The 11,305-nt window shown below is 43.1% G+C and overlaps 1 protein-coding gene across 8 annotated transcripts in view; it reads left to right on the plus strand.

Moving 5' to 3' along the window:
* Nucleotides 1-9,184, plus strand: part of camsap3 (calmodulin regulated spectrin-associated protein family, member 3) — a 45,374-nt gene extending 36,190 nt beyond the window's left edge. For 2 of the 8 annotated variants that reach the window (XM_083524324.1, XM_083524327.1), the window contains 13 exons: nucleotides 1,260-1,398; nucleotides 1,627-1,766; nucleotides 2,371-2,464; nucleotides 2,722-2,767; nucleotides 2,865-2,923; nucleotides 3,099-3,171; nucleotides 3,261-5,214; nucleotides 5,294-5,418; nucleotides 5,932-6,236; nucleotides 6,321-6,414; nucleotides 6,532-6,650; nucleotides 6,744-6,862; nucleotides 6,947-9,184. In XM_083524324.1, coding sequence (XP_083380450.1) covers nucleotides 1,260-1,398; nucleotides 1,627-1,766; nucleotides 2,371-2,464; nucleotides 2,722-2,767; nucleotides 2,865-2,923; nucleotides 3,099-3,171; nucleotides 3,261-5,214; nucleotides 5,294-5,418; nucleotides 5,932-6,236; nucleotides 6,321-6,414; nucleotides 6,532-6,650; nucleotides 6,744-6,862; nucleotides 6,947-7,249 — 3,570 coding nt within the window. In that variant the 3' untranslated portion in view covers nucleotides 7,250-9,184. Of the gene's footprint in view, nucleotides 1-1,259; nucleotides 1,399-1,626; nucleotides 1,767-2,370; nucleotides 2,465-2,721; nucleotides 2,768-2,864; nucleotides 2,924-3,098; nucleotides 3,172-3,260; nucleotides 5,215-5,293; nucleotides 5,419-5,928; nucleotides 6,237-6,320; nucleotides 6,415-6,531; nucleotides 6,651-6,743; nucleotides 6,863-6,946 lie in introns of all 8 variants that reach the window. The other 6 variants (XM_083524325.1, XM_083524328.1, XM_083524326.1 and 3 more) reach the window with 4 other exon arrangements.
* Nucleotides 9,185-11,305: the final 2,121 nt, after the last annotated feature.

Here is an 11,305-nt window from a genome sequence, read left to right on the forward strand (position 1 = left end):
ATGTTCCACTGGATTTTGTGGAGATTTGCGTGAGATCTATTCAGCCGCAAATGTGTTGGCAAAGTCAGGTAGAGATGTAGGTGAGGTGAGGAGGCCTGAGGTGCAGTCAGCATTTGAGGTGTTCAATAGGGTTGAGGTCAGAGATCTGTAGCAGACCACTTTAGATCTTCCAGTCCAACCCATATAAAGCATATCTTCATGCAGCTGGCTTAGTGAACAGGTATCCTTTCATGCTGGAACAGTTTTGTGTCTCCCAGTTCAGGGGAAGAACCAAATACGTCTGGAACTTTTGATCATATGATGTATATAGTAGTGTTGGATTGGTTTCGAATTCGTGTATTATTCACGAACAAATAAATTACACACGACGATGATGTGTTTACTCCTCCCCCTTACACATCTGTGTCATTTTTAGAGGTGTCTGGATGATGATAATAATAGTCACACACGTGACCATGAACGAAGGAGGAGGAGAAAATGAGCGAATCCCAAGAGGTATTCACATTAAATTGAAAAGCTTTACAGCTGAGGGGATTAAATGAATGTCGGAAACAATTTGTTTCACTAATAGTAGTTTTATACCGAATGCCAGAAGGGAGGATGTGAAACTCATGAAACATAGGGTGGGAATCATCTAACATGCTCTGGGCTTCATCCCAAACCTGTCTATGATATAACTGGGTCATAGTCACCTGCTACTTCCTTGATTAACAATCCTCGCAAGACTATTTTTGTTTTTCACAGTTCGAGACTTCAACAAACACAGCAGTGAAAGAGATAATGACGACTCAATGTAGGATCTGTTGAACAGACACATCAATATTTTATCCACATTAAATTACCTTCATCACAAAATGAGTTCATCCCAAACACTTGTGCTGTTTAACACTCCCCACTCTGAACACGTGATTGCTTATACTGGATAGATTTCCTCCTAAACTTCAAATCAGTGGTCATCTCCTTGGTTTTAATAAACGTTAAACAGACGTTTTGTTGACTACTTGCTATTGATTTCTGGAAAAGTCCTGATCTACGTCGGATCTTTCCACCACCACCCCCTAGAGGTAGTCTAAGAAACTTCGCTTGTTCGATGACTTTCAATTGGCGTGTCTAAGAATATCGACGTTTATTGTATTAAAAATATCCAAAGTACGCCATTTCAAACACAACTCGAGATAACGAGAACTTATTCGAGGAAGCATGCATGGACTCCCACAAACACCCTCCTCTCCCCCCCATTCCTGTCGTGTCGTGTGCAGCTCCGGTACAGGAAGGATAAGCTGCTGTCCAAGATCAAGCCCTGTTTTCCTGTCGTGAATGAAGTGAAGGATCTCTCGAACGGCTGTGCCATAGCTGCCGTCATACACTACTACTGTCCTGGCCTGCTGCGTTTAGAAGGTAAAAACACACAGTTGGATCTCTGTGTACACATTTTGTCATTATTTATGGCTTTCGCTCAGCCCAGTCAAACTCAGGTCAAAGTTCAGACTTAAACAGACTTAATCTAAAGCATTCAGCTTTGTGCTGATATTCATGCTAACCTTTTCTTATATTTATCCTTTAGCATGTTCCTCTGTTTTGTTTTTTTAACCATGGTCTCACTCGTTCTCACTCCCCCTCTCTCAGATGTTTGTATGAAGGAATCCATGTCATTGGCTGACAGTCTTTATAATCTGCAACTTATTCGTGAGTTCTGTGAAAGTTGTTTGAAAAGCTGCTGCCCCCTGGTGCTGGAGGATATGCTCTACAGTCCACCTGAATTACAGGTACACCATTATATGCCTTTATAGTAGGCTCATGTAGTGTTTTGTACGACGGCGTTTTAGCGGCATCCTAAATCTTTTTTTTTTAATAATAGATTGCGAGAATGAAGTCGTAGTAATACGAGATAAAATTTGCGATTTTCTGAAAATAAACAAAAATTTACGAAAAGACGTAAGAAGTTCAGAAAGAAGATTAGAAAAGAAGTACACAGAGCTTAAATATAGTCTTCTCAAAGTGGTACCGTCCTTTTAGAGTGCACTCAGCCACTTCCTCAGGGAGAACAGATTTGAGTTTGTCTTCTGCTGCACTATGAATTCCTGGCAAAGAAAACGTCAGAACTGGGCGAACCCTATGAACGCCTCTTTATACAGATCCTACACATCCATTTTATTCAAAGCAGTAAAACTTTTCTCGCAATTCTGTTTCCCTCAAGAGCATTTCCACTTTAATCTCGTACAGCTACGACTTTATTCTAAAAAAAATGTCGACTTTATTCTCGTATTGCTGTCAATTTAGTCTCATATTCTTCGATTTTCTTAACATTTTAAACTGCGTCGTAGATTTGCATGTGTTTTTATGTCTAACTGTGGATTATTTGATGTACAGGTGAATATGCTGAGCTTTCTGGCAGAGCTCTTGCATTGGTTCGAAGTGTCGAAGCCAGAGTTTGTTCAGCCTCTGAACACCACCGAGCTCACAGGTTAGAGACGGGTCTACAACAGTGTGTGTAGTGTAGTGTGAAAAGCATTTGAATAAAAGTCCTTTGCACCATAAATCATTATTGGTTTCGGTTATAAGTGAGTAAACGCCTTTTTGGTGATAATCAGATAATCACATGTACATTGAAGTATTAAACTTTGGAGTATTTTTCTAATGGTCTTTTATAGAAATCTTTTGAAGTTGTGGAAGGAAAAGGCTCAGCAGAATATAACTCATATGATGCTTTTTTCCCCTCAGAGTCCTCTGGAAGGACAGAAAGTGTAAACTGTGGTTCAGGCAGCAGGTATATGGGCACCCATACATGCAATTTTTACTTCTGTATGTGCGTTTTTCTGTTGTAATGAAGCTAACAATTAATGTGTGTTTGTCTTGTTTTTCAGCTCTCCTTCTTTATTTAAAAAGCCATTCTTGCCAATAACCCCTGCCACACCAATTCCAGGTAAGCTGAAACATAATCCAGTCTCGGCTCTTATTACATGTTGTTGTTTCACCATCGCTGTATTGTGCGTCACTGGAATGTACTTGTGAAACGCATGCGTTTCAGCCCGAAGTGTGTTTATCCATCCATTAACATTAGTCTGTGTGTTTTTTTTTGTGCATCTTGGTGTCATCAGGCTCACTGACTCAGTCTACCTCAATGTCTCATGTAGAGGCAGCTGGACGATCATGGACTAAAAACCCTCTCAGGTAAGACTCCGTGTTTTACCTCAGCGGTTTTCTATTCTCGTATTATTTTACTACTCTGATTGATAAAAAATGTCCATATGTTTTCCTAGTCGTCCTCTATCATCTGCTGTGTCCTTCAGTATCCCCTTTGGTCTGGACAGTGATGTGGACATTGTGATGGGGAACCCTGTCATCATGCGCTCAGTCAGCTCGGATAACCTGAATCCTGCAGGACAGCCTAACAAACGTTACACCCCACCAGAGGACATCAGCAGATCTCCAGGACGTGCCTCATGGGCCTCCCGGAGTCCTGCGGTGCCCCTTTTAGCCGAAGAGAACGGCCTCAACGAGGGCGACGCAGCTGAATTACCCACCATTGAGGAAGCCTTGCAGATCATTCACAGTGAGGGCAAAATGGAGCCACGTTTACATCCTGATGGAGCACCTGACGGCTTTTATTTGCACTCACCAGATGACCCGGCTAGTCGTAGACATAATGGTAGCCCTGCTGTCCTTGGCGGCTCCGCCCCTTCCAGCGCTGGAATGCAGTACAGGTCGACGGGAAATGCCAGCCGCACCAGACGTACTTCTGATGGCTCAAGGGATGATGACTCTGTATTAAGAGATGGTAGTGTGGACTCTGATGCCTCTGAGGATTTTCCAAAAACTCAATCCACACCTGCCACTCCTGCGGGAGGTGCTCGGGTGGCTAATCTCTCCGGGCAAGAGACCCCTGACAGTGGTGTTAAGATGACCAGCTTTGCTGAGCGTAAAAAGAAATTGGCACAGGAGCAGCCGATTCCCAACAAGGAACCACAGACGACCACTTGGGCAGCAAAAAAGACACAGGAGAGCCCCAGCAAAAGCCCAGCGCTCACCAATGAAATGTCAGAGCTTGGGGCAAGGCTGGAAGAAAAGCGCAAGGCCATTGAAGCTCAGAAGAGGCGTATCGAAGCCATTTTTTCCAAACACAGACAAAGGCTGGGCAAGAGCGCCTTCCTCCAGCTAAAGAAAGAACAAGACAGTGATGACAAGGAAGAAGGTAAAGAGGTTGTCGGTGCATCCTCAACAGCAGAAGACCTACGACGCATGTCTTTGGACGAGAGACTAGCACGTATAGAGAATGAAGATGGAGGCGAGGTGAAGCAGGACAAGGAAATCCCTCAAGATGACAGGAAGGTACAGCAGTCCTCTAAAGACAAAACAGTGGCAGGATCGTTGGGTGAGAAGACCGGTGTTCCACTGGGTGATTATAACAACGCAGTATCAAAACTGAATGCAGCTCTGAGCTCCCTGCAGAGTGATATGCAGCGTTTATCTGATCAGCAGAATCAGCTGCTCAAGAAAAAAATCCCTTCTACCAATCAATCATGGGTCATCCCGCCCAGCACAAAGAACTCCACCGGAGCAGTACCTCCACGCCTGTCCAGGGAGTCGACCCGTGATTTGACATACAACTCCGCCTTCTCCTCACCGTCTCTATCTCGCAGAATCAGCGCTCAAACAATCCCCCCGAAATCACCTGGCTCCCACCGCAGGGCACAATCCGCACCTCCAAAAAGCCCCAAAAATCAGCACCACTCAAGGTCCGCCGAGCCAAAGACGCCCGCAATCACCCGGGTCATCACTGCCCCACACAACGTAGACAATATGCCTCATCGACGGAAAGTATCTCCTTGGCAATGCAGAGACCAGGCGTCGTCTTCATTCAGCATTGGCTCCCCAGTCCCCCAAAGCGACTCACGTCCTCCTTCTCGGCCCCTTAGTGAGGACCCAAGTGACGACCAATCCGTCTTCAGCCTGGAATTAGATGGAGGCACCAACCATTTTCCGAGCAGAAAAGACCAGCAAGGAGGCAGCAGCTCAGGTGCTCCGTCAGAGTGTTCCTTTGAAAGCGACATCCCTGCTTCAGCCTTCACCCGAAAACCTAGCAGTCTGATAGAGATCCCTCTGTCATCTCTAAGAGGCCTGGACGGAGAGGATGCTGAACAGGGTGCCATCTCCGACTCCACGAGCGACCACACAGAGCCGGAGTTAAAGCATGGTGTCGGTTTTTTCTTCAAGGTCAGTGCGGTGGTGCAGGTGCGTTTTTGCTTGTTGATGTAAACACAGCGTGTTTGTAACATTTCTGAAACCTTGGCAGGAAGATGAAGCTCGAGCAGAAGACGAGATGGCTCAGAGGAGAGCTGCACTGCTGGAAAAGCAGCAAAAGAGAGCAGAGGAAATGAGGAGGAAGAAGCAGGAGCAGGAACGAGAAAGAGAGGCTAGGTGAGAATTTATGATACTATATTTATATAATGCCGGTGTAATGCTGGATATATTTAAAATAGAAAAATGTGTTTAGATACTAGCAAGTCCTGGATGGACAAATGGCTTTATTAAAAAAGAAAATAAAAAAAAGATAAGAAAAAGGATAATTTCCCATTTTGTGGAGGCCTGTTTAATGTAGCAGGTTGTAATTTTAGAGCCCTCTGCTGTTCATGGGTGAATTGCAATTGCTGTGAAATTCCAGCCTGCTCTAGTTTGTATGTTGACTTGGGGACCTCAGTTTTTTTCTGGGTTCATTTCGGGCCAGTAAATATTAAAGGAGCCAGAAAACAACTTGTAAATAATTACACTGCAACAATTTTGTAGATTTGGTGATGATTAAAGATAATAAAAAAATGATGGCGATCAGCTACAGCAAGGAAATAATACCTTTATAGTTTAGCAGGTGTAAAACCACAGAGTTGTAGCCATGCTATAGTAGCTGTTAGTCACCATGTGACTATTCCACAGCAGACGCAACTCAGTGGATGAGCTGGATCGCCCCCGGACTCCCTGCACGCCTCCCCCAGCTCGCACTCCTCCTGCTGCTCACACACCTCCTGCTGCTCAAACGCCTCCTCCTGAAGGATCTCTCCACAGACGAGGAGACTTTACTCGGAAAGAGTACGAACGACGCCATCAGCTCAAGATCATGGAGGACCTGGACAAGGTGCTGCGCCAGAAGCCCACCACTGTCCGAGGGGTTAAGAAACAACGGCCCAAAACGGTGTTCCGAGATGATTCAGACCTCTCCCGCAGCCCAGCTAAAGGGGTGCTGGGTGAGTCTTATTGTCTAATCAGCTTTATTCTCGTTCATTTAAACCTGTGAAGTTCCTGATCTTTTTGTGAATGCTTTCCTGTAGGTTCTAGACTGAATAAAGTGTATTCTCACTCCACTATGAACCTGTCCTCCATGGCCAACGATAGTGGGACACTTACAATCAGGAAATCCCCAAGGTATATCTTATCAGGATTTAAATTGTCTATATCTTGGCCTTGGACCTGACTTTAGATAACAGATTATACAATACCCAGTATAGTTACTCAATCTGAATGTCACTTCCTGTTTTGCAGCCGATCTCACTCTCCGTCAAGAATGATGTCTCCAGGCCGTGTAGCCACACAGAATGGTGATAAGGACTGGGAAAATGCATCCACTCTTTCCTCCCCAGCTTCCATTCCTGAGTACACTGGTACAGTATGACAGGATAATATGTTTTTCCAGAGTTTGGGTTGTAATCAATGTTCCAAACCACTGATACCGTCTTTTTTTTTTTGTCCTTTAGGACCCAAACTGTATAAAGAGCCAAGTTTCAAATCCAACAAGTTCATCATCCACAATGCCATCTCACGCTGCTGTTTGGCAGGCAAGGTCAATGAACCGCAGAAAAACAAAATCATCGAGGTGAGAGACCTCACAGTCATTTCCCTATCATGCCGAGTCATTTTCCTCCCACTGCGTACTTACATTTTCACGTCTTTCCCTTAGGAAATGGAGAAGAGCACCGCCAACCACTTCCTCATACTCTTTCGGGATTCTAGCTGCCAGTTCCGGGCGGTTTACACCATGAACCCTGAGACCGAGGAAATGGTACGTTTGACTGGCATCGGCCCACGGGTCATCACCCTCTCCGTGGTCGAGTCGATCTACAAATACAGCTCGGACCGCAAGCAGTTCTCGGTCATCCCGTCCAAAACCATGTCTATGAGCGTAGACGCGTTCACCATCCCCAACCAACTGTGGCAGACCAAGCGGCCCGGGACTCCCAAAAAGCTTGGAACACCAAAGTGAAGCTGACGGAGTTTCTAAGGTTTCCCGAAACTTTTTTTTCCCCTTTCCTCTAGCAGCAAAAAGTATCATCGCCTGAGCTCCAAGAGGGTGGAAGAGACAAAACGGTGTGGCAGAAAAGAGCACCCAATCCTCAGAGACCTGTTGGTGACCCATGCAGAACGTCTGTGACTGCACTTGGCTCCAGATTTCAAAATCAAAGAAGGAAGATTGCCATTTTTTTCTTTCCCCTTTCCAAGTTGTCACAACTTCAACAGCTGGCCAGCTGGAATCATTTGTATGAATCCCTTGTATATGTGTACTTTTCATTTTGTAGATAAAGTGACCATCTTCTATTTCATTCCCTGACCTTATTCCATCATCTCAGATCACCACTGATTGATGAAGCACCGACCATAATCCAGAATTAAAACCAGAGCATAGTCTCTGTCTCCTCTTTTATATTCCTTTTTCTTTCGCTCATTTATTATGATTTATTTTTTTTGCTCCAACTGCAAAACAGACCTAACACTAGACTATGAATGTAGGGCACAAGCCAGCCAAGGGCTTCTCATTTTATCTTTTCTCATACGGGACTGGGAATTAGGAATCTTCCACGATTTAGGGTACTTGGTTATGCTCCTGTGCCTCTTGCTAAATGTCTGAAATGTGAAGTACGTGCCTCTTGCTCTCACACTCTTTCCTCCACCTAACCTTTACTCTTACTTAAAATAGAAGTCTGGATATGTTATTCTTTTCTTCTTTTTTTTTCTTCACTTCGTTTGCTAGATGTCTGTATATCTGAGTAGACCACTCGGGCCTCAGGTGAGCTTCATTTCCACTTCGATTTCTTGAAGAAATGGACAAAGAAAACAACACGAGATGTGCTTTTACATTTATGATAAGGTATTTCTACTCTACGTGGCTGTAATAATAATAATAATAAAAAAAACGCAGGATGATCAGTGATCGTGTATATTAAGAATGCTGTTAATGATTTTTTTTGTTCTCATTTTCGACAATGATTTGTATATGGATATAAGAACATTTGTAGGATATGAATAAGCTGCCATGTGGTGTGTGTGTGTGTGTGTGTGTGTGTGTGTGTGTGTGTGTGTGTGTGTGCGTGCGTGCGTGAGAGAACAAGTGATGAGCTCTAACGGGGTGGATGCAAAAAAATAAAGATTGAATAGTGCTGAAATATAATTTCTCCTACTTAAAGGTCGAAAACGGCGTCTCCGTGAGCGAACTTAGGGCAGAAAAAAATGATTATAGTTGTCAGATTGATGCTGGTGTCTCAAAATTAGAATTTGGAGAACAGTGTCAAATCAGTGTATGCTAGTCTTCTTCATTTCGGGCGTGGTGCGCATGGCCCACTTTCCTTCAAGCCAGAGGATGTGTCTGTTTTCACTTGGAAATCTGATCTAAGCACTAGAACAAGTCCACTGCCTTGCCGGCCATTCGCAGATCCGGAGTTAAGATGTGAATATTTTTGTACAGAGCAACATTGTGAAGGTGTTGAATAAGTGAAGTGAAGTGAAGTGAAGTGAATGGTGTGTGTGTGTGTGTGTGTGTGTGTGTGTGAGAGAGAGAGAGAGAGAGAGAGAGAGAGAGAGAGAGAGAGAGAGAGAGAGAGCGTGAGATATTACAGTGATAAAACTGGATCCAGTGCAATTGTCTTGTAAAATGTCATTTTGGAAAAGGTTTATTTATTAGGAAGGGACTAGCTGGAAATATTTTCTTTACTATTTTTTTCGTTTGAGATTTTATTATTTATGTTGCGGTTAAGCAGTGAATCACGATTATTTCATACTTTAAGGGCTTGTTGGCCATTTTCTTTTGTTTATGTCACTGTCTTCGTCATCATGATCATTCTGTCTTGCCCTGATTGTTCATCGTTATGGATCCGTCAGCTAAAGCAACCGGATCTGATAAATAAAATCATTTTTAAAATCATCATGTTTATCATCACTCGCTTCATTCAGTGTCTGTGGGTCTTCTGGTCATTCAAAAAATGTTGAGCAAGCATCATTCTTTTATTGCACTTTCATTTTTTTCATGCATTGAAAAAGAGCACTTTATAACAAGGATTTAAAGTGCTGAATAGTCATAAATATAGGGAAACCTATACTTTACTGTACTATACTGTAATATACGTACTATACGTTATCCAAATATAATATACCATACTAAACATACTCTATCCAACTATACTATACTATTCTCTAGTATACTATACTATAGGTATTCTCTGAATAACTCTTCATAACTCTCTGCTCTACTCTTCAGCCACTGCTCGCAACCATGAGGTGACCATTGACAATTACTATCCTTCTCCTCACATATTGCTATTGTGGCCCCTTCTTGTCAATTTCTTCTCTACAACATCCGAAAGATTCGACCATTTCTGTCCACACAGGCTGCCCAGGTGCTTGTTCAGTCTCTTGTCATTTCGAGACTGGACTACTGCAACTCTCTGCTGGTAGGTTGACCTTAAACACTATTCATCCACTGCAAATGATCCAAAACGCAGCTACACGACTTGTGTTCAACCTGCCTAAGTTCTCCCACACCACCCCTTGGCTCCAGTAGCTGCACGTATCAGATTCAAACACTCAAAACACTTTCAAAACACTCTGATTACCTCAGAGACCTAATCAACTCTTACACTGCACCACGCTGTCTGAGATGCTCCAGCACTGCTCGACTGGTACCACCTTCTCTCAGGGTAGGAGGTAAGTATACTTCAAGGTTCTTCCCTGGCTATCTTCAAGCAACGGGTGAAGACCTTACTAGTACTTAAAGTACTAAAAGTTTTCTTTGTTTAATATTAATGAAATAAAAATAAAAAACTGAGTTTTAGGCTGATTTATCTTTAGTTGTGAGCTAGTGTACCAGTGTGATTTGTTCATTGTTTAAAACTCAAAGCACTTTTGTACATCACTCTGGACACGAGCATCTGCTAAAGGCCACAAATGTAAATGTAAACTATACTGTAATATACTATACCGCACTAAACCCTACTGTACTATACCATACCGCACTAAACCCTACTGTACTATACCATACCACACTAAACAGTACTGTACTATACTATACCGCACTAAACCCTACTGTACTATACCATACCACACTAAACCCTACTGTACTATACTATACCGCACTAAACCCTACTGTACTATACCATACCGCACTAAACCCTACTGTACTATACCATACCGCACTAAACAGTACTGTACTATACTATACCGCACTAAACCCTACTGTACTATACCATACCGCACTAAACCCTACTGTACTATACCATACCACACTAAACAGTACTGTACTATACTATACCGCACTAAACCCTACTGTACTATACCATACCGCACTAAACCCTACTGTACTATACTATACCGCACTAAACCCTACTGTACTATACCATACCGCACTAAACCCTACTGTACTATACCATACCGCACTAAACCCTACTGTACTATACCATACCGCACTAAACAGTACTGTACTATACCATACCGCACTAAACCCTACTGTACTATACCATACCACACTAAACCCTACTGTACTATACTATACCACACTACCCTACTGTACTATACCATACCACACTAAACCTTACTGTACTATACCATACCACACTAAACCTTACTGTACTATACCATACCTCACTAAACCCTACTGTACTATACCATACCACACTAAACCCTACTGTACTATACTATACCACACTAAACTCTACTGTACTATACTATACCACACTAAACCCTACTGTACTATACCATACCGCACTAAACCTTACTGTACTATACCATACCACACTAAACCCTACTGTACTATACCATACCGCACTAAACCCTACTGTACTATACTATACCACACTACCCTACTGTACTATACCATACCATACCACACTAAACCCTACTGTACTATACTATACCACACTAAACCCTACTGTACTATACCATACCACACTAAACCCTACTGTACTATACCATACCACACTAAACCCTACTGTACTATACTATACCGCACTAAACCCTACTGTACTATACCATACCGCACTAAACCCTACTGTAC

Source organism: Silurus aristotelis, assembly GCF_946808225.1.
Source record: "Silurus aristotelis genome assembly, chromosome: 21".
NCBI classification, from domain to species: domain Eukaryota; kingdom Metazoa; phylum Chordata; class Actinopteri; order Siluriformes; family Siluridae; genus Silurus; species Silurus aristotelis.